Genomic DNA, 24,715 nt, shown 5'->3' with positions numbered 1-24,715 from the left:
CAGAATTAGACATGAAAAAGTCAGAAGTAACATGCTTTTCATACTGTGCGTTGGATTTCTGGTAAAAGTCAACTCAACTTGAAAATTAGACAGTCTTATTTTCTAGCAGTAACTGAGTGAAATATGTCCTAAATGCCGACATGATTATATATTACATCTTACAACTTGGAATAGCAACAGAGGACAGTAATACTTACTCCCTGATAAGAGATACAATCCATTTGGATCCACTGCTAAACTGGTAACTGAGTCTAAATGGGCCACCATTGAGTGACTGATTTTCCCTGAAATGAAAAATGATCACAATCAGACTCCGTACCTAATCACTAGTTTAAGTACCCAGAAATTATTCTCAACATTATTCAGTGCTCTCATTACTCATAACCAGAGGTACTTTAAAAAAAAGAGGACATACTAAAATAGTACATGTCATAAGATGGGATCCCTATCTGTCTCTCTTTAAATGTACAGCAAATCTGTGAGATTAACATGGCCCCTTATTTACACTGTAAAAAGAATGGGTTTGTGAGACAAAATCTACATGGCTAACAAATATTGTGAATGGGGATTCAAAGCCTTGAATTCATCTGGATTTTCACCTGTTGATGAATACTTTTCATTGGAAATATCATGTGATAAATTGGCATTGGGTATGACGACATGCAGATCATATCCATATTAGATTTGCATTCAACTAGCCATGCTGTTCAGCTGTTCAGCCATCATACAAGCTTATGACATCACACACTGTTTCAGGACATCACAGAACTGACGGTATTTCAGAGCAATGTATGTGTCAACATAGAAACTTCTGGCTTTACAATGATGTTACTTTCTCACCTGTGTTATTGTCAAAGAACCTAATGTGCCTATCTTCATGTGCTGTTATGGTCAGTGGAAGTGTAGGATGGTTTACCACCCTGTTGATTTGATTGCTTCCGCTAGAATCTGAAACAGCAGAGAATCAGTTATATGTGTATATAACACCATGGTCGCATTGTCGGAATTTTGTTGAATAGGATTAAAATGATATGTATGATTACAATCAGTCAAATTCTAATTGCTAGATTATTTTTCTTTTGAAAATGTAATAGTTTTGGACTTATATGCATAGATATGTCAGCATTGTTTTTGACTACATCATTGATATTTGAGATGTACTTTTGACTATGTCTGATCTTTACAAAGGATCTTACTATACATGACAAAACCTGCTTTGAAAAAGAATAAAAGGCTTGAACAAGAAGACAAGGTCATCAATATCCCCCGCTACAATGTTCTGTTCCTATTTTGACAACTATTCATTCTTCCTACAAATAGCCACAAAAATGCTGTTGAATGAGAAACGGTTTCTGTGAAAATCTGTCCCCATTAGGGATAACATGCACTAAGTCAAGAAACACATGACAAGGGCCATAACTCTGTAACAAATTGTAACACGGTTTCCGTTTTCAAACTTCATCAAGGAATTCATGTCCTGAAAACACATACCAATTTGGTTTCCATATCTACAACGGTTATTAAGAAAATCTGTCCCCATTATCTTGGACGGACGGAGCTTTACATCTTAAAACAATCTAAGTTGCTTAGTTACTGTAGGTACATTAACAACATGATATTTCAGAATGTTCAACTAATGTTCAAATTCAGTGGATAATCTTATTTTCAATGATGTCCTTACCTGAATTTATTTTTGTTTCTAATTTGAGAACCTGTTTTCCAGTCTCTATGTCAAATACATAGGTATTAGAGGACGATAGCTAGCCACCATCCGACTGGGATCACAACGACAAAAAATCTACAGAGGTAGGTGCTCCCTCTTCTGCTGAAAACATAAAACATATTGCATTATGTAACCAGATCTTTTCTCGAAACATAACGTTTGTTTCCTGCTAAATCCTGACTTCAGCAATAAATTCCACCAATAAAACATCAGGTTATTATAACCAAGTCTAAATCAGAAAAAAACACACTGATAGATAAGAGCCAGGTCCAAAGCAGTACGATACAATGACATCTGTCAACTTACTCAGCTACATACAACAAGGACAGGTTGATGGGTAGCAATTCTAAACCCAAATCTACATACATACCTGAAAAAAATTAACTTTGCAGCATACTGAGCTGGTAATTTCTAAGGCTGAATCAATTATCTCTCATAACTCGCATAACTGCTTCATTACACATACACATTTCAGGACTACTATATTCCCTTTCATCAGCAGAGAAACTTAATCCAACTTTTACATGCATATAAAGAGTATCAGGCTTTATGAGAATACATAATACTTGTCATCAAGTATTTTGTGGAGCCACCATGTATGACATATGAATGACATCAACATCACAGTCATAGAAACTCTTTAACAAGAAGGCAAGTCATCAATATCCCCGCAATGGCAAAATACTCTTCATGAATATGTCTACGAGTTATGATTATGTCAAATTTGTTAGCGTGTATATAGATAAGTGGAAAGAGAGTACTGAAAGGTTTTCCACTGAAACAGTGAACAGTTTTTAAGTTCTGCTCTGGAAAAGAGTACTACCACCAATTTCAGTCAAAGTGAAACTTGTTGCCATGGAAATGCCAAAAATATTTTATTCAGAAATCCAAAACTACCAAAAGGCACCAATTCATCACTAGACCTACCTATGTATGAAATTTGGTGATGAAACAGTGAACAGTTTTTAAGCTCTGCTCCGGAAAAGAGTACTACCACTAATTTCAGTCAAAGTGAAACTTGTTGCCATGGAAACGACAAAAACATTTCATTCTGAAATCCAAAACTACCAAAAGGCACCAGTACCCCACCAGACCTATCTATGTACCACTTTTGGTGAGGAAATAGGGAACAGTTTTTAAAGTTCTGCTCCGGAAAAGAGCACTACCACCAATTTCAGTCAAAGTCAAACTTGTTGCCATGGAAACGCAAAAAAATATTTTATTCAGAAATCTAAAACTACCAAAAGGCACCAGTTCACCACCAGATCTATCTATGTGCCAAGTTTGGTGAAGAAACATTGCACGGTTTTAGAGTTCTGCTCCAGAAAAGTGTACTAGCACCAATTTCAGTCTAAGTCGAACTTGTTGCCATGGAAATGCAAGAAATATTTTATTCAAAAGTCCAAAACTACCAAAAGGCACAAGTAGACCACCAGATCTAACTATGTGCCAAGTTTGGTGAAGAAATATTGAACGTTTTTTGAGTTATGTGCACGGACGCACGCACAGACGGAGTCCATTTTAATACCACCACCCCCCCCCCCCCCTCTGCATAATGCGTTGCGGGGGATAATGACAAGACAGGAGGAACACCTACACAGCCTGAAAATCCCTCTGGATAACATTAGGCAAACCAACTTTGGCTAACATCCTTGGACACTGCTTCGAGTACCTGCTTATGGCAAAGAACTGTGAGTGACAGTACCTGTATCAACAGTGAATGTGTTTAGGAGTGGAGACTTGCTGCCGGGGCTCCACAACCTAACTGTCCCGTCAGCTGAACACGATAACAGCTGCATCTTAGAGCTGTGTATAGACAATCCCCACACTGCATCTCGGTGAGCCACCAGAGTGTCTGACAACACACTGGGATCTGGGGAGAAAGATAACTTCAAATGCAGCCAGTCAACACGGTGATCATTAGAGTTATAAGACATAAACACATTGTATTAAATCATTTGAAGATAAAGAAAACAAATAGAACAAAGAATAACTGCAACAGTCACAATGGAACATTCACAGTTCAAATTCAATGAACATAGTGAATCCAATTAAGTGAATGGAGTTTAAGTCTAAAAAATCTCAAGTCTGTCAAGGATTCAAAGTGGTCAGAGGCATCAGGTGCATCTTACAACTCTACATTATCAAGGCTCATTTCTCAGATATTATAACATCCAACCTACCAAAAGAGTCATAAGGATCAATATTAGAGCTTGGTATATTCCAACACCTAATGGATGAGTCCATGCCTCCACTGAAGCACTGCTCCCCTGTAGCACTGACAGCTAGGCACAGCACAGGACCCACATGGGCTCGAAATGTGTACACGGGCTCAACATCTAAAGATGCAGCTCTGAAAACAATATTTGAATAATTATGAAAACAATGCACATCATGTTGATTGACAGTTCAGATATGTGAACGGTAAATACAGCTAAGGGACATCATGGATGGAAATTTCATCATTTCTATTTGGTTGTATGCTAATTGTACCACATTATCAACTAATCCCTACGGTTAAACTGACTGACTGACTGAGTTTAGTTTTACGCCGATTTTGGCAATATTCCAGCAATATCACGGTGGGGGACACCAGAAATGGGCTTCACACATTGTGCCCATGTGGGGAATCGAACCCGGGTCTTCGGCGTGACAAGCCAACGCTTGAACCACTAGGCTACCCCACAATTGCCCTCTACGGTTAAACACTCAGCTGAACATCATAAAGGCTTCTATGTACATCCACGCATGTTAACAGGTGAAGTATTACACGGGCATCTCGTGAGATTCAGCATGAAATTAATGGGGTTCTTGCCATAACCCTGATGGTAAAAAGTTCAGGTTTTATGGGATCCGTCAATTCAATTACCACAGGAATATACCTCAAGGACACCAGTACACTCCTTCACTTTGTATACTGCACTTGACTTAAATGTCATGGTAGAACAACAATGTGACTCACTTTTTGGCTGGTACTGTCTTCTGTAGATTCCATAATTTCAGTGTATGGTCCTCAGATGCTGTTATTAGCACTGGCTCAACCGGGTGGAATGCTAGTGCCCGTACACCATCAAAATGACTGCAAACAAGCATTACCAAATGAGGAGCACACATCAACAGTAATACGCTCTCCCTGTGTCGTTCATTTGCTTGTCAATAAATTCATCATGACTGATGTGCCAAACATATTGTGTCTGCCAGTCTGAAAGTGGCTAAAAGCAACATTTGCAGTAGACTTTCATGGAATAACATTGACAATTATTACCTAAACTTACAAGAATGAACAAACTGTAACAGAAATCTAAGACAAAAGTACACGTTATGTTCTATAAAGAAAAAAACATCACTAATTCATAAGGTAACATTAAAATCATGATTCCAAGCATTCAGTTACTGATTAAATGAACTCTTCATTATTAAAGGATTAACTGAAACTCATTTTGACACTGTCAACTTTGTGCGTCCTTACAATGTTATACAAGGTAATAGCATTCCTCACCTTCTAAGAGTGTATTTTGCATTCCATGTTTTCCTATAAACTTCTTTTGGTGCTGATATCTACCAAAATAAAATATGTGATAAATAATGATTGAGTGTAATGAAATATGTGGGTTGATGGTCAGTGATGAAGTAGACATTCACCACGTTGGATACGTATACACCTGTGGTAATAGCAGGTGTTGTGTACAAATCAAATAATAACCAGGGCAGATGTCAGTTTGACTTTTCACTATATATTTTTGCAAATTCTTTAACTACATAATGACTACCTCTAATTCTGAAACAGTTTCAGGAATGTGTTTGTGTACTTAGGCCAAAAATCATGTAAGCTTACATCATAACTCATAGGGTCGGCCTCATTGGTGACAGTCAGACCAGCTAACTCTCCTAAACCAAGCGCCACAAGATCAAGGGCATCCTCGTCGGGCTACCAGGCATACCAAGGATCGGTTTCGAGATCCAGGCGGAAATGGCATGGAGCCTCCCCCCTTGAACACCTAGTAAAACAAACAGGTCCTCTTACATGGCAAGCGAAGACAAACCCTAAACCTTACCAAAGAACAGTGTTGATTTGCTAAGGCCACTTACAGATCAAATATGGCCATGGAAGAACAGACTGAATTCAAACCAAACACATGTTTTGGGATCAATGCAAATCTCCTCAGAGAAACGGACATGTTAAAAATTTTCATCGTGAAAGAAGGTGTAACTGAAAATCACACCAGCCATGCATATCTTGTGGAATCAAAATCCTATGGTTGTTCAGCTGTTCAGCCATCATACAAGCTTATGACATCACACACTGTTTCAGGACATCACAGAACTGACGGTATTTCAGAGCAATGTATGTGTCAACATAGAAACTTCTGGCTTTACAATGATGTTACTTTCTCACCTGTGTTATTGTCAAAGAACCTAATGTGCCTATCTTCATGTGCTGTTATGGTCAGTGGAAGTGTAGGATGGTTTACCACCCTGTTGATTTGATTGCTTCCGCTAGAATCTGAAACAGCAGAGAATCAGTTATATGTGTATATAACACCATGGTCGGAATTTTGTTGAATAGGATTAAAATGATATGTATGATTACAATCAGTCAAATTCTAATTGCTAGATTATTTTTCTTTTGAAAATGTAATAGTTTTGGACTTATATGCATAGATATGTCAGCATTGTTTTTGACTACATCATTGATATTTGAGATGTACTTTTTACCATGTCTGATCTTTACAAAGGATCTTACTATACATGACAAAACCTGCTTTGAAAAGAATAAAAGGCTTGAACAAGAAGACAAGGTCAATCAATATCCCCGCTACAATGTTCTGTTCCTATTTTGACAACTATTCATTCTTCCTACAAATAGCCACAAAAATGCTGTTGAATGAGAAACGGTTTCTGTGAAAATCTGTCCCCATTAGGGATAACATGCACTAAGTCAAGAAACACATGACAAGGGCCATAACTCTGTAACAAATTGTAACACGGTTTCCGTTTTCAAACTCCATCAAGGAATTCATGTCCTGAAAACACATACCAATTTGGTTTCCATATCTACAACGGTTATTAAGAAAATCTGTCCCCATTATCTCGGACGGACGGAGCTTTACATCTTAAAACAATCTAAGTTGCTTAGTTACTGTAGGTACATTAACAACATGATATTTCAGAATGTTCAACTAATGTTCAAATTCAGTGGATAATCTTATTTTCAATGATGTCCTTACCTGAATTTATTTTTGTTTCTAATTTGAGAACCTGTTTTCCAGTCTCTATGTCAAATACATAGGTATTAGAGGACGTATAGCTAGCCACCATCCGACTGGGATCACAACGCACAAAATCTACAGAGGTAGGTGCTCCCTCTTCTGCTGAAAACATAAAACATATTGCATTATGTAACCAGATCTTTTCTCGAAACATAACGTTTGTTTCCTGCTAAATCCTGACTTCAGCAATAAATTCCACCAATAAAACATCAGGTTATTATAACCAAGTCTAAATCAGAAAAAAACACACTGATAGATAAGAGCCAGGTCCAAAGCAGTACGATACAATGACATCTGTCAACTTACTCAGCTACATACAACAAGGACAGGTTGATGGGTAGCAATTCTAAACCCAAATCTACATACATACCTGAAAAAAATTAACTTTGCAGCATACTGAGCTGGTAATTTCTAAGGCTGAATCAATTATCTCTCATAACTCCCTCGCATAACTGCTTCATTACACATACACATTTCAGGACTACTATATTCCCTTTCATCAGCAGAGAAACTTAATCCAACTTTTACATGCATATAAAGAGTATCAGGCTTTATGAGAATACATAATACTTGTCATCAAGTATTTTGTGGAGCCACCATGTATGACATATGAATGACATCAACATCACAGTCATAGAAACTCTTTAACAAGAAGGCAAGTCATCAATATCCCCGCAATGGCAAAATACTCTTCATGAATATGTCTACGAGTTATGATTATGTCAAATTTGTTGGCGTGTATATAGATAAGTGGAAAGAGAGTACTGAAAGGTTTTCCACTGAAACAGTGAACAGTTTTTAAGTTCTGCTCTGGAAAGAGTACTACCACCAATTTCAGTCAAAGTGAAACTTGTTGCCATGGAAATGCCAAAAATATTTTATTCAGAAATCCAAAACTACCAAAAGGCACCAATTCATCACTAGACCTACCTATGTATGAAATTTGGTGATGAAACAGTGAACAGTTTTTAAGCTCTGCTCCGGAAAAGAGTACTACCACTAATTTCAGTCAAAGTGAAACTTGTTGCCATGGAAACGACAAAAACATTTCATTCTGAAATCCAAAACTACCAAAAGGCACCAGTACCCCACCAGACCTATCTATGTACCACTTTTGGTGAGGAAATAGGGAACAGTTTTTAAAGTTCTGCTCCGGAAAAGAGCACTACCACCAATTTCAGTCAAAGTCAAACTTGTTGCCATGGAAACGCAAAAAAATATTTTATTCAGAAATCTAAAACTACCAAAAGGCACCAGTTCACCACCAGATCTATCTATGTGCCAAGTTTGGTGAAGAAACATTGCACGGTTTTAGAGTTCTGCTCCAGAAAAGTGTACTAGCACCAATTTCAGTCTAAGTCGAACTTGTTGCCATGGAAATGCAAGAAATATTTTATTCAAAAGTCCAAAACTACCAAAAGGCACAAGTAGACCACCAGATCTAACTATGTGCCAAGTTTGGTGAAGAAATATTGAACGTTTTTGAGTTATGTGCACGGGCGACGCACAGACGGAGTCCATTTTAATACCACCACCCCCACCCCCGCCCCTCTGCATAATGCGTTGCGGGGGATAATGACAAGACAGGAGGAACACCTACACAGCCTGAAAATCCCTCTGGATAACATTAGGCAAACCAACTTTGGCTAGCATCCTTGGACACTGCTTCGAGTACCTGCTTATGGCAAAGAACTGTGAGTGACAGTACCTGTATCAACAGTGAATGTGTTTAGGAGTGGAGACTTGCTGCCGGGGCTCCACAACCTAACTGTCCCGTCAGCTGAACACGATAACAGCTGCATCTTAGAGCTGTGTATAGACAATCCCCACACTGCATCTCGGTGAGCCACCAGAGTGTCTGACAACACACTGGGATCTGGGGAGAAAGATAACTTCAAATGCAGCCAGTCAACACGGTGATCATTAGAGTTATAAGACATAAACACATTGTATTAAATCATTTGAAGATAAAGAAAACAAATAGAACAAAGAATAACTGCAACAGTCACAATGGAACATTCACAGTTCAAATTCAATGAACATAGTGAATCCAATTAAGTGAATGGAGTTTAAGTCTAAAAAATCTCAAGTCTGTCAAGGATTCAAAGTGGTCAGAGGCATCAGGTGCATCTTACAACTCTACATTATCAAGGCTCATTTCTCAGATATTATAACATCCAACCTACCAAAAGAGTCATAAGGATCAATATTAGAGCTTGGTATATTCCAACACCTAATGGATGAGTCCATGCCTCCACTGAAGCACTGCTCCCCTGTAGCACTGACAGCTAGGCACAGCACAGGACCCACATGGGCTCGAAATGTGTACACGGGCTCAACATCTAAAGATGCAGCTCTGAAAACAATATTTGAATAATTATGACAACAATGCACATCATGTTGATTGACAGTTCAGATATGTGAACGGTAAATACAGCTAAGGGACATCATGGATGGAAATTTCATCATTTCTATTTGGTTGTATGCTAATTGTACCACATTATCAACTAATCCCTACGGTTAAACTGACTGACTGACTGAGTTTTAGTTTTACGCCGATTTTGGCAATATTCCAGCAATATCACGGTGGGGGACACCAGAAATGGGCTTCACACATTGTGCCCATGTGGGGAATCGAACCCGGGTCTTCGGCGTGACAAGCCAACGCTTGAACCACTAGGCTACCCCACCGCCCCTACGGTTAAACACTCAGCTGAACATCATAAAGGCTTCTATGTACATCCACGCATGTTAACAGGTGAAGTATTACACGGGCATCTCGTGAGATTCAGCATGAAATTAATGGGGTTCTTGCCATAACCCTGATGGTAAAAAGTTCAGGTTTTATGGGATCCGTCAATTCAATTACCACAGGAATATACCTCAAGGACACCAGTACACTCCTTCACTTTGTATACTGCACTTGACTTAAATGTCATGGTAGAACAACAATGTGACTCACTTTTTGGCTGGTACTGTCTTCTGTAGATTCCATAATTTCAGTGTATGGTCCTCAGATGCTGTTATTAGCACTGGCTCAACCGGGTGGAATGCTAGTGCCCGTACACCATCAAAATGACTGCAAACAAGCATTACCAAATGAGGAGCACACATCAACAGTAATACGCTCTCTACCTGTGTCGTTCATTTGCTTCTCAATAAATTCATCATGACTGATGTGCCAAACATATTGTGTCTGCCAGTCTGAAAGTGGCTAAAAGCAACATTTGCATTAGACTTTCATGGAATAACATTGACAATTATTACCTACACTTACAAGAATGAACAAACTGTAACAGAAATCTAAGACAAAAGTACACGTTATGTTGTATAAAGAAAAAAACATCACTAATTCATAAGGTAACATTAAAATCATGATTCCAAGCATTCAGTTACTGATTAAATGAACTTTTCATTATTAAAGGATTAACTGAAACTCATTTTGACACTGTCAACTTTGTGCGTCCATACAATGTTATACAAGGTAATAGCATTCCTCACCTTCTAAGAGTGTATTTTGCATTCCATGTTTTCCTATAAACTTCTTTTGGTGCTGATATCTACCAAAATAAAATATGTGATAAATAATGATTGAGTGTAATGAAATATGTGGGTTGATGGTCAGTGATGAAGTAGACATTCACCACGTTGGATACGTATACACCTGCGGTAATAGCAGGTGTTGTGTACAAATCAAAAACAATAATAACTAGGGTAGATGTCAGTTTGACTTTTCACTATATATTTTTGCAAATTCTTTAACTACATAATGACTACCTCTAATTCTGAAACAGTTTCAGGAATGTGTTTGTGTATTTAGGCCAAAAATCATGTAAGCTTACATCATAACTCATAGGGTCGGCCTCATTGGTGACAGTCAGACCAGCTAACTCTCCTAAACCAAGCGCCGCATCAAGGGCATCCTCGTCGGCGCCAGGCATACCAAGGATCGGTTTCCGAGATCCAGACGGAAATGGCATGGAGCCTCCCCCTTGAACACCTAGTAAAAACAAACAGGTCCTCTTACATGGCAACGAAGACAAACCCTAAACCTTACCAAAGACAGTGTTGATTTGCTAAGGCCACTTACAGATCAAATATGGCCATGGAAGAACAGACTGAATTCAAACCAAACACATGTTTCGGATCAATGCAAATCTCCTCAGAGAAACGGACATGTTAAACATTTTTCATCGTGAAGAAGGTGTAACTGAAAATCACACCAGCCATGCATATCTTGTGGAATCAAAATCCTATGGTTGTTGAACTTTTTTCTATATGTACATGTACCTAGTAAAACCTCAAGATACACTTAAAAGTACATTTTAATGTGTCTACTCTATTCAGGAATTGTGAGCCATACAATTCCAAATTTATCATTTACAGCATTATTATAACAATAAACTCGAACTTTATCCAGATGCTCATATCATGCCAAAAGCTCATGGAAGCTAACTTTAAGGAAAGCACCAAGTTCAATTTCAGTCACCTTAGAGTCAAGTACATTCAACCTCTCCTATCATGTATGATTGGCTCAAACCTCATGATATATCATTCCATGTTGTTCAGTAAACACAGTGAACAATTCCATTCTTTTCAGTCTCAAACCATGCACTGCTCAAGTATCGATTAGCGTGCAAGCAATTATTGAACATGCCTCAGACTGTGATACAAAAACACAAGCTTCTGATACATATTTTCCTCAAAATGTAGCCTGATTTATCATAATTTTAGTTTCACTGAACATGAAACCGTTTAAACATTCCTGATGTATGTCAGCATCAAGAAGAACCTATACAAATAACTACCCATATCTTATTGCATCAGAAATCTCCTCATGAACTGATACATTATAATTTAATTACCCCAAAAGTATAGAAATTTTAAAAGTCTAGGACTTTCAATTAACGTCTTGGATAAAGTGTGATAAAGTTCAGATCATGCCATGAAGCATATTTGTGGCATAATATTTCATAAACGTTTTCCACAGTTGGGTAACAGGGAATCACATCCGAGTGTTCATGGAGAACAACTAGTTGTAACACAAAATGGACAAGTGCTGTAATGTAATCATGGTACAGATCACAATGAACATTGAAATGAACTTGATCCAAATGATTGCATGAAGGAAATAAAATAACAAGTCTACAAATCAATATTAAATAAAACACTATCTACAGATTCGATTTGATTATTTGTATGAGTAAAACAAGTGACAGACACACATACTGAACACTAAATCACTGACAAATCATGATGAACAGCACACTCATATTCCTACCTTTCCTGCAAATGAAAGAAGTGAATCACCTTTTAGTTTTCAAGGTCATGTAATGAAACAACAACAATCCTAAGTCAAGTCTTGAAATTAATAAAACAGAAGCAGTCACAAACAAAAGGGTAAGTTCTTGTGCTGTCTAAAAAACTCATGCAAAAAAACGAGAGCAGTAAAACAAACAACACAGGTTATCAATATATAGTGTGCCAGGGTTAGACATGGGAGCACCTGCTGCATCTAGACTTCAGGAGACTCTACTCAGAATGTTACATGGTATTATCAGTCACTACTTGAGTTAATGTAATTATTAGGAGTTCTATTATATATTACTTGGTTTCTGTATCCGGCAACACTAGAAATTACAAATCTGGAAGTCTGACTTAACACTGCTTGCAAAATTGTTTCCTCAATAAGGTAATTAAGCTGAAAACGTTCGAAATACATAGCCATGCCAAACAAAAAGACCTCATTTGACAGGAGCTTTGTGCTTTTTCCACAAAATAGAGTCTTTTATTCTACTGAGCACAATTTTGATTTTCTAAATATTACAAATAGAGAGGATAGGTTTATTCTATTTCAACTCTCTGATGAAGGAATTTTACTGATCATATCGAGGAGCACCCTAAATATCTGTGAGAGTCTCTAAAATCAGTTATTCCTTGCTTCCACTTGACATATTTTCAGTTTTGGTTGGACTGATGACATTTATTATTCACATCTGAATTTGTTGCAACAGTTTATATTTACAAAATTTAATGACTATTATTTACGCAACCCTTGGGGGAAGTGACAACAAAATTGATTTGTAACTGTGATCTTATGTATGTAAACACACAAAGGCAATACTTTAATTAGTAAGTATTGTTTTCAGCCACGTCAGCAGTATTGCAACTTTTTGCGACTCGATACCTTAGTCAACCTCTTTCCAATATATCAAACCTGTGTAACCCAAAGCAATATTCCCAAATCTGAAAACATTTCAACATGCATTTTCTTTTGGAAAGAAACACAAAACCAGCCACAATGGATAAATAAATTGTCTCCAAACAAAACCTTTCAGCCAAAAGCTAAAGTTAAATGACACTAACTGAAACAAGAATTGTAAACCTGAAATGAACAAGGTTTCTGTCATGATACACACAGGTATTGATTAACCTGGCTGATGAAGGGTAGGTTATGTACATCTGCATGTCCCCCCATATGTAACCCTGGCATATGGTGTCATACCCATTTCATCTATGTCAGGCATACTATTCTCGGTGTGAGGACTAGCAGCTCCAGCCTGCAGTGCTGGTAGGTGATCTTCCTCGGTGCCCAGATTAGCAAGCATGGCTTGGAGGGTTGATCGGGTGGGCCCTGTCACAGTAACGCAGTGAAGTACATTTCAGACAATGCAAGCAGAATCCGTGCCACACCACAATCTAATCTACACACACTCAATTGTCATGAAGGTTGCATATCGTTTAAGTCTGTCCGTTAAATCAGAATTAATCTCTGATCAACTTTAATGTTAGAGGTTTGTATATTCACGTCAGCTGATAGTCAGTCATGGACACTTGGGCCCATGTCATATATTTCATCGCTTTATAACCAATTGCTTGTCCTATATCTTCAATTGGCAATCACTTATGGTTACTCACAGAATGCCAGTATTTCTTCATCCCCAAATAAAAAAAATTACACAACTGATTTTGTTTCATTGCAATTTGATTTCATGTGTTTGTTTACATGAAAAAGTAAGTTCGGAAACAGTTACGACCAAGCAAGCTATGTGTGACCTAACATGGACAACATTTAACATACAATCTATTACTACAACTAAAAGCAAATAAAGGGACAACATCCATGCATTAAAAAAAACACATTTGGTATATATATGGATATATATTGGCAGTGATACCACAGGCAAACACTTACTATTCTTCTTTCCTTTCCTCTCCTTTTTGTACTGCTCTTTAAGCTTAGATAATTGTTGTTGATCGACCACCCACTCTTCATTAGAGGACAGTTCCCGCTTCTCTGCGTAATACAAGGAGTCATACGCTCTCAGACACCGCGGTAATCTAAGGTTAGCCCTACCTTCTACTTTGGTTAGATGCAAGCGAGACAGTTGATGACTGCAGAGTTGCCAAGCAATGAGAACCAAGAACAAGCAAAATCTCTGACAAGGTTATCTTAGCTGATGCTCCACACCTTAGCATTAGGAACTGAAGCAGCTGGAGCAGTTCCACCAGGTCACTTTGACACTGTTGCTTCAAACACTGTATATAACAATGTTAAATCAGATCCATCATCTTATTTGCCTCTGTTCCCTGGGCTATTGCAACAGATGTCTTGACCAGGTACTCGATAACATTGTCTGTTTAGTTCCTCTGGAGGAGGAGGTCTGAAACTGCTGTCCAGTCAGCTGTCGTACAACTGTCAATCTACAGATGTCAATCTGCCCAGTCATTTTGCTTGTCTGGTACGTCTAGAGAGCATGTTGTGTTAGTACTGCCATAGATGAAAGAGAATAGGAAAGAGCTAACAGATGAAACAAGACCACACAATTGCACGATGAAAACAGGAAAACTTGACTGCTTCCAACCAAAGGATACAGGATGGTGTTACTGAAGCACTAAGGGATACTGTTCAAAGATAGTGACTGATTTAGGTAGGCAAAGATATTTTTGTGTACTTTTTTTCATGAGGGATTCTATCAGCTTTGATACAATTTCAAGCAATAACATGCATGAAGGTGTGTGTACAAACTCCCATGCAAGATAATTAGTGTACTTGAAGATAAAGCATGATTGCATTTATCACAGTAATGAATAAAGCATATAATCAATAACAAGGAAAAGCATATTATTTTATTTCTCCTGCTCAATACTGTATATGTAAGAATCATTTCATTCAGAGTTATAACATGTCCCAGCCATACATGATTAACTGCCTGAACCAATACAAGGATTTTGATATGGCTGGGTATTACATTCATGGCTACAGGAACACCATCAGTGTGTCTAAACATAATAGAAAGAACAACTCAAATAAAAAATAATTTCAAATATCACAAGTGATGATGACATGGAACACCAATGGAACAAGGTGGTGAGTGGATGTGTGTCAACCTTACCCCACTCTGTCCCATCACCATGGCTACGAGCCTCTCCGGCACCTTCCCCACTCTCCGAAACTAAGAAGTCGAACTCCGCCAGTGCCTCCTCTGTTTCCGGATCTGCCATGACGTCCTCTATACCAGCCATGCTTTCATTACCCACCATCTGATTAACATAACATATACAAAAAACCAGTTAGTTTTTGTTCATCACTGCTGGTCTGAAAAAAACAGCATCTACATGTGTAAGTGAGTTCTGTGTATAACAGCCTGGTACAGCCTCTTAAGTGTTACTACTAAGACTAGTGACGGATATCCCCAATATAATTACCTGTAGTTAACCTAACCCTCTTCACTATCCCATCTCCCAAGACACTTCTAGGTGCCAGGGGTACACCCTGTTAGTGTTACTACTGAGACCAGTTACGGATATCCCCAATATAATTACCTGTAGTTAACCTAACCTTCTTCACTATCCCATCTCCCAAGACACTTCTAGGTGCCAGGGGTACATCCTGTTAGTGTTACTACTGAGACCAGTTAGGTGCCAGGATATCCCCATTATAATACTACCTGTAGTTAACCTAACCCTAACCCTCTTCACTATCCCAACTCCCAAGACACTTCTAGGTGCCAGGGGTACATCCTGTTAGTGTTACTACTGAGACCAGTTACGGATATCCCCATTATAATTACCTGTAGTTAACCTAACCTTCTTCACTATCCCATCTCCCAAGACACTTCTAGGTGCCAGGGTACATCCTGTTAGTGTTACTACTGAGACCAGTTACGATATCCCCATTATAATTACCTGTAGTTAACCTAACCCTCTTCACTATCCCATCTCCCAAGACACTTCTAGGTGCCAGGGGTACATCCTGTTAGTGTTACTACTTGAGACCAGTTTCACGGATATCCCCATTATAATTACCTGTAGTTAACCTAACCCTCTTCACTATCCCATCTCCCAAGACACTTCTAGGTGCCAGGGGTACATCCTGTTAGTGTTACTACTGAGACCAGTTACGGATATCCCCATTATAATTACCTGTAGTTAACCTAACCCTCTTCACTATCCCATCTCCCAAGACACTTCTAGGTGCCAGGGGTACATCCTGTTAGTGTTACTACTGAGACCAGTTACGGATATCCCCATTATAATTACCTGTAGTTAACCTAACCCTCTTCACTATCCCATCTCCCAAGACACTTCTAGGTGCCAGGGGTACATCCTGTTAGTGTTACTACTGAGACCAGTTACGGATATCCCCATTATAATTACCTGTAGTTAACCTAACCCTCTTCACTATCCCATCTCCCAAGACACATCTAGGTGCCAGGGGTACATCCTGTTATCAAGAGGAGTAAGTAGCAAGCTGCACAACATCACAACATTTACCATTTATCTGCTTTACAAAAAGAGTGCAGAAATGTACTACTTATTATTACAGTGGCAGTGTTAAGAATTCAATGGAGTCCTTGATGAATGCTCCTTTAGACTTTTGTTCACAGTAAACGGTCCATGATTTATCAGATTCTTAACTAAGATCCCTTGCAGTCAAAAATAGTATGTTAACCGTCAACATTAGGGGTATTATAAAGCTTCATTTTGAACAATGTATTCACTGCTATCACTTCTAATAAAGAGAAACAAAATGGTCTACATAGAATAATCGCACTGCCTTTAGCTGAGCAAAATGCATGAGACTTACCTTGATCTTGTGACCTTTTCTTTCTAACCTTTCTTCTGATTCATCATCTGCAGACCCACCATCTTCATTTTCATCACTGAAAGTAGGACAGTTCAGATCAGCAGGGTTTGGCTTCCTGTTCCTCTTACTCAACACTTTGAAGATTCCAATGGGTCATAACACTAAATCAGATTGTTCAGGCACACACACAACTGATAGTATACAGGGATGGATTTCACTGTATCCAAGCTGGACCAGTGCAGGTGAAGTACCTGAAGTACAGGTTACTTTTAGGCCTAACCGACTCTTGAATTCTGGTGCCGACCCTATTTTTTTGAAGCGGTATAAATAAAATAAGCGTTCAGGTACCATTGTTCTTCCCCGACATCGACGGACATCGGTCATTCTGATAAAAAAGATGACATGATGGCGGCAAGCTTGATTAAATAAACAATTACACATTGATAAATGTGTTATTAGTTTGTACTTTACTTCTAAAAAAATAAATAAAAAATATTCCTACCTACCTACCCTAAATTTTAAAGAGCTGTTATATAATCGGAACCACAACATGCCTTATTGTCAGGTTGCCCACAGTGCAGGTAACATTTTACACCATAAGTGCATGGCAGAGAGAGTGAGGAGTGAGTTTAGTTTATGCTGCTTTTCACAATATTCCAGCAATATCAGATCGGGGGACACCAGAAATGGGTTTCACACATTGTGCCTATGTGAGGAATCGAACCCATGCCTTCGGCGTGACAAGCGAACACTTTTAACCACTAGGCTACCCCACTGCATGGCAGATGTTATATTGGTGTAATTTCTGGTACTAAATATTTCTTTTCCTTTCATGCTTATAAGCCGAATCAAATACCGAAACCAAACATGTAAGTCTGATTTCATGCCTATAAATCAGCAATGTAGACCACATACTATCTTGTGACATTTCATGGAAAGTCAGAGATCACTGTGTAATATAGCACTTTTAGTGGTTGACAAGTTGATTTTTTGTCTGTATTCAAGTGGATAAAAAATTATCAAGGAAAATATCAGCTAAAAGCAACCATCTTTCAAAATATTCCTTCAAACATACATATTTTTCCTTATTAATTAATAATACAGTGGGAACTGCCTAAGTAAAGACCGCTTAACTAAACAGACCTGATAAGTAAACACTATTCTTTGGTCCCGGCAAATTTCTTCATTAATTATCACTATTAGAGTCTGGTTAACTAAACTCGGATAGGTAAACAATACCGCTTAACTAAACGTCTTCTCACGGTCCCTGGAAGTAAATTACTTAACAAAAGATACTGGATAACTAAATTAGCGATCACCACATAATCCGACATGAGGGGCAGTCGTGTCAGTCTCCAGTCAAACAAACATCCTACTTACAGCTCACTGGCGTCAAGTAGTTGACAATACACTGCCAGCCCTGATAAGTTGTTCATTGTTACATATGCATACATATACATGCATATGGTTGTCATTTGCAGGTTTTTATAAGTTTGGATAAGTAAACTACCTGATAAGTAAACAATTTTGGCGAGTCCCTTGAAATTTTACTTATCAGGTTTCCACTGTATATATAATATTATATTATAATTTCGTGCTTTGAAGTTTACACAGATTCCCGAACGTTGGTTGGTTGAGAGAGCGGTCATGTGATCTAAAATTCAAGGTTCATATCTCTTGAACCCTTCAAATCGTTCATACGTGTGTGAACGTTTTCCAGCCGATCTAGGTCATGTGAACTTTTGCCGGAACTACTTTCTGGGTTTTCCCAGGATACTCTCTGTCCAGCTTCACGTAAACAAAATAACAATTATTTGTACTAAAGCCGGATTCGTTTGAATTTCGTGTTGATGATGAGGGTAGGGAGTACGCGGCTATTACTCACGAGACCATTCAGAAAACTTCTCAGGGAGGGCTCCATGATCCGTTGAACAACACTCCTGATAAACGTATGTACGCGTCCGATACATCGCGATGCCCTGTTGCTAATCTGAAATTGTTGATTTCCAAATTGCCACCACAAGCAGACAAGTTATTCTGCATTCCAAAATCAAATGCCACGCTTAATGACCCAGTTTGGTATTCGGAAAACCCATGTCCGAGCGCCAACTGGGTCAAATAATCGAACAGTGTCAAAGGAATGTGGCCTCAGTCGCAGATACACCCTACACTGTGTCGAGCAACAGCCATCCAGGCACTTGCTGATGCAAACGTTGAATTAAGGCACATAATGTATTTATCTGGCCACAGGAACGGCTGCCAGTATTCGTTCCTACAATAGGTCCATTTCAATGACAAAACACCAACTGAGCACAGTTTTGCAAAATCTCACTGACAACGCGTCCGACAAGTGCCCTAACTTTCAAAATTCGGCTTGGGTTTCAAAGGAACCCCAATGACCTTGCCGCATGCGGTGATGCCAATTTCAGCGACCGTTTCAAGTCAGCCCAATTTACGGCAATTTCGGCAATGTCACTTCACTACCCAACGGATTTCCAATATCCGAAAATTGCTCGCTTTCACAAGAGTTCAATCTCTGCGCAGTTTGCGCGGCTTCGTCTTCGCGGTTTTCTGCCCCGTGGTGTGTTTAACAACTGCTCCATAAATTTCACGATAAACAACCACAAATAAATAGAATTCAACAACGAGATCTGCTTCCAATTAAATGCCACCTCCTTAAGACAACTGAAGTCGGTCAGTGTATCATTACGCCGTCAAACGAATCGTCCAGAGTGTAAAGCTACAATGACAGTTTGTTAAACTTGATATTGATATTTGTTTCTGTTTGATAATTTTATTGATGTTATACTTATTAAAGTAGTTTCAAACCTAATGACGAATTTGTTGTTAATATTTTAAGGAAAACTTTGAGAACTATTTATTCAAGGGTTGGGATACATGTGTAAAATATCGCCAAGTATAGACATTATCGCTGTACATCACTGTAAACACTGATCAAGTAGAAGAGGGTGAAAACGATGTGTAAACTTCAAAGTACGAAATTATAAGAATTGAATGTCAGTTTATTGTGTTTGCACTGAAAAATGAACGATGTCAAAGCGTTGTTCAAACTCTCGTGTGAACTCGGCGAGTTTCTCGCTTCGTTCACACGAAGTTTGAACACCGCTTTGACATCGTTCATTTTTCAGTGCAAACACACAAACTGACATTCAATTCTTAAATATATTAATAATATATATTAATGGCCATTAATATTCCTCCTAGACTGTTCATAACATGGTGCAGCCAACATTTTGATGGTGCAACCTGAAGAATTCACTTGGCTGCACCTGGTGCAGAAAGTAAATTATAATGAAAGCAGGGGAATCAGAGATAGCAATATTCCTGTTATATTACTGCAGTTTAACTTCCTTTGGTCTTGACAAGTTCATAAACAGCTTGTGTTCAGACAATTACCGTTTGTAAAGGCAACATGTAGACAAAGCGGACAAAGATGAGTTTTTAATCCCAAATTGTTAATCATGACTGTCATTCAAGATTTTTATTAGGAACTATGCAGTTGCATTACCAGGATTTCATTGTATACTCGAACTTGTCAAGACAACCTAGTGATTAAACAGCACTCCATGAGCAAGGATAAAATGTTTCTTACCTTAGATTGTCCTCATCATCATCCACAACATTCTCATTAGCTAAAAAATCAAACGTTGTCATCACAGCGGCCTCAGTATCAATCAAAGTTCCCTCAATAGGGACTGCTCCACCAACTCTCTTTGTCCCTACTCTGCAACAGCAATTGTAGGTACACAAAATATAGTCAGCAAAATTCATCATTTCTAAACAAAAAAATTCAAGGGATGCACATTCAACATTAATGACAGTTTCACATACTTTCCATATGAAGTAACAAACTATTACCCTATTAAAGCCTATTACAATTAGTAAAATAGAATATCTATGCCCCAGATTCAGTTGGAGTACTTTGCATAGAAGTAACAGGATCCATGTAAACAATACTGACCTCTTGCCTGCAGCAACTCCCCCTTTTCCTGGACTCTGTTCCCCATTGACCAGAGCTGGTTGTGCCCCCTCTGCTTCATTCTCTGTGTGGGGCTGTAATCCTAGCAATGACCGCACCCTAGCTGACCGTACATCAATGATTGTATCTGTGTAACCAATTTCTTGCAGATACCTGAAAAAAGTCACAACATGAGTAAATCTGAAGTGTTGATAGAATTTGAGAGCGTTTCTGCTTGGACTAGTCTTGACTACGCTGGTTGTATAGTGCTAACTAACTGAGAAACAATGGCACAGTTTAACATGGATGTCCCATTTAGACATAATATATTGACTCAGAGAAAGCCAGTGTTTTATCCCCTTAACTCTTTCAACACCAGTCAACCAGAGGCATTTACTGCCATGACACCGAGTTCCCAGAGACCCTGAGGTCATAGATGAAGCCTATGTTTATGAAGGAAATTATAAGCTTGCAAAACGTTATTGCTACTACATCCCATACACCATTTAAAAGATCTAATCCTACTGTTGATAAATATGAAGTTTATTTTTATAATATTATTCAAATAATACAACTTAAATAAATGTATTTTTGAATGAAAATGCAAGCTTACATTTATAACGTCCAGATAAACCACGAAAGAAGCAAAAACTATGGCGATTTTTTTCCATTTGTGACATGTCATAACATGCCCGTGCCTTTTTCTTTTATATTTTCATTTTACGTCATCAGAAAATTATTATAAAAGATTTCTTAAATAATATGTATGGTCGCCTATTTCCGATATCTGTGGCTTTCCGCTTTCGGTAACATGACATAACAACGAAAATACCTCCGTTTTCGAAGCTTCAGTATGAATAACATCTGGGCTGAATCGTTCGATGTCGGGCATCGTTCGAAAGCTCTGAACATCAACAATATCACTGTGACCTTGCCAAGAGTATTTTCACAGTTGTAAGAAGCGATTTTATTGGATAAAGATTGGTTTCTAATGACGCTTTTTTATGATCGTGTTCCGAAATGGTTTTGAAAATTACCGGTCGGTAACTTATGCCGACGATGGGTCTGAAAATTCCGGCTGAACTAGTTTTTCATCGGAGAGACAAATTAATCAATAATCATTGTTTTCAATATATACTAATAATTCTGTAAATGTGTTGAAAATTAGTCTGCCGTCTGACGAGTTGCTTGTTTTTCGAGAATGCTCATTAGACCTGACAAAAGTATTATTAGCCATTTGGCATATATAGCCGTTAGTCTCGTATTTTTTGTCACAATCAGGAAATGAAAGCGGTCCAACTAAATTCGATAAATGTGTTCAGAATGTCATTAAGCTATCTAAATGACTGTGAAATGTGCAAATAATTAGTGTTTATATACCTGTGGTGAATTTCAACCTGCATTTCACGAGTTGAAAACAACGATTCTCGGACACATGCTTGACGGCGGGTCCACAATAACATTGTCAAAGAGCAAAGTAACCATGTTTCGAGGAATTCATTAAATAAATTGAATAAACTAATGAATAAAATCAACAACATTCATAAAAGTTGTACATATAAAATTACTATTTTCCATGTTTTGTGCGATCATGTAATGTAAGTCAAGTCACTGACAACTGACATCTCGGCTCTACGCCTCAATCTTCAATTCGGACCACGATGTTTAATGCTAAAATATATACATGAAGCATATTTGTCACAGGTCATAACCTAGCACGATCGTCCAAAAGTTCCATAATTTACGTTATAGGTAGAGATTTCTTCCTTAATATGTTCAGAATAGCATTATTTTACCCAAAACTTCTGTCTAAATCTAAAAGTTTTGGTTTTTCTGAGGGGCCGGAATCCATTGCCGTAATATGATTGGCTGCTTTAGGTCCGTGTCAGATTTTGACCAATTCGACCCTTATAGCAGACTGTGGCGAAAAAGCGTCATTAGAAACCAATCTTTATCAATAAAATGCGCTTCTTACAACTGTGAAAAAACTATATAGTCTATATTTAGATGTGGGATTGCCACCCTAGTTTTCAATATCGTTTGCATAATGATCTGAAGAGAACAAAGAATAAACAAAGATGTTATCTGCAAGTTTATTAAATCTGCCGATAAATGGCAACTTTAAGCAATACAAAATTTACGGCGGCAGCTACCGTGACAGTTGAAAATACGGATCTTCACAATTTTTATCGGTAAAAATCCGGTAATTACCGGAGAACGGGAACACTGAATCAGGTAGGTTCCTAAAATTATGTCTCATTTTGACGCGACTACTGCCTGGCCGCTTAATCGGCCTCCGGTGTCTGGGGACTCATAACGTTGTGGCCGCTTTAGCGGCCTGCGGTGTTGAAAGGGTTAATACTGAGTGCCTTTCATGTCTATTGGTATGATGTGAACAGGCTACTGAATCACACATTTCATCCTATCAAGAGGTGAGGTGAGGTGAAATTGGGTTTAACGTCGTGCTTGAGAATATTTAGCTCATATGACGACGTGCATGCGTGTGTATGTGTATGTGCGGCTGCTTGTACTAGCCCAGACTGAAGCTGGTTTTATAGTGCTAGCCCACTGAGATACCACGCCGCAGTGAAGCATGAATACCCCACTCAGACACATTATACTGACTCCGAGCCGACCAGTCCTTGTTGTACCCATTAATGCTGAACGCCAGGCAGAGACCAACAAGTACCATATTTTAACGTCTTTTGGTATGAAGCGGTCGGGGATCGAACCCGCGACCTTCCGCAATCCGGGCAGACGCTCTTACCACTACACCACGGAGGCGGTCCATCCTATCGAGAGAGAGACACTCTAGGCACTTCACCATGGAAGCAGTTCATGGAGGCCCAGAGTCAGATAAACCAATGGGAAACATTCCTGACCACCTGTGTATAGTGACACACAGTCAACGAAACCGACCACCCAATCAACAAGAAGACAAAGTCATCAATATCGTCCGCAATGGCAAAATACTCTTCATGATTATTATGTCTACGAGTTATGATTATGTCAAATATTTAGGTGTGTATATAGAAAAGTGGAAGGAGAGTATTGAAAGGTTTTTAAAGTTCTGCTCCAGAAAGGAGCACTATCACCAATTTCAGTCTATGTCAAACTTGTTGCCATGGAAAAGCCAAAAATATTTTATCCAGAATTCCAAAACTACCAAAAGGCACCAGTACACCACCAGATCTATCTATGTGCCAAGTTTGGTGAAGAAATATTAAACGGTTTTAGAGTTCTGCTCCGGAAAAGACAAATGTGCACGGACGCACGCGTTGCGGGGGATAATTAATTTACTTCTCACACCAAGCATACATCATATGGGAGCTATTGTTACTGGGATGAAATGAGGCTGACAAGAAATATGTCAATTCTCAAGACACATGCATGGTCTTTTTATTGAGTTTCTTAACATTTTAACACTATCACATACAGTTCATAAGAGGAATATGTGTAAACTAGCTACTTACTGTCGAAGGAGTTGTCTCCCTTGTCTCCATGATGCTGTGCTGTTTGGACCAGAGGCTAGAAGTGATTCACCATCTATTACATCTTCTGCAAAGAAGGATTAGAATTTAAACAATGAATTATGGTTAGTTTGACTATCAAAGACAACTTTGATAACAATACCCATGAGTCCATTTCATTGT

The 24,715-nt window shown here is 38.5% G+C and overlaps 1 protein-coding gene across 5 annotated transcripts in view; it reads right to left on the bottom strand.

Annotated features, from left to right (window-relative positions):
- Positions 1-24,715, bottom strand: part of LOC124255333 (striatin-like) — a 37,391-nt gene that overhangs the window by 4,178 nt on the left and 8,498 nt on the right. Inside the window, exons 4-18 of one of the 5 annotated variants that reach the window (XM_046689228.1) lie at positions 24,536-24,620; positions 21,066-21,236; positions 20,697-20,828; positions 17,084-17,159; positions 15,390-15,537; positions 14,189-14,290; positions 13,499-13,627; positions 10,836-10,993; positions 10,495-10,553; positions 9,956-10,072; positions 9,180-9,349; positions 8,702-8,869; positions 6,952-7,095; positions 6,120-6,227; positions 198-284 (exon numbers count right to left, since the gene is read on the bottom strand). In XM_046689228.1, coding sequence (XP_046545184.1) covers positions 198-284; positions 6,120-6,227; positions 6,952-7,095; positions 8,702-8,869; positions 9,180-9,349; positions 9,956-10,072; positions 10,495-10,553; positions 10,836-10,993; positions 13,499-13,627; positions 14,189-14,290; positions 15,390-15,537; positions 17,084-17,159; positions 20,697-20,828; positions 21,066-21,236; positions 24,536-24,620 — 1,854 coding nt within the window. Of the gene's footprint in view, positions 1-197; positions 285-6,081; positions 6,228-6,951; positions 7,096-8,701; positions 8,870-9,179; positions 9,350-9,955; positions 10,073-10,494; positions 10,554-10,835; positions 10,994-13,498; positions 13,628-14,188; positions 14,291-15,389; positions 15,538-17,083; positions 17,160-20,696; positions 20,829-21,065; positions 21,237-24,535; positions 24,621-24,715 lie in introns of those variants that run through there. The other 4 variants (XM_046689223.1, XM_046689226.1, XM_046689224.1 and 1 more) reach the window with 4 other exon arrangements.

Source organism: Haliotis rubra, unplaced genomic scaffold (assembly GCF_003918875.1).
Source record: "Haliotis rubra isolate DU_JTF1 unplaced genomic scaffold, ASM391887v1 Scf6, whole genome shotgun sequence".
Taxonomy (NCBI): Eukaryota; Metazoa; Mollusca; class Gastropoda; order Lepetellida; family Haliotidae; genus Haliotis; species Haliotis rubra.
The sequence above is the reverse complement of the archived record's forward strand: the minus strand, read 5'-3'. Positions and strand labels throughout refer to the sequence as shown.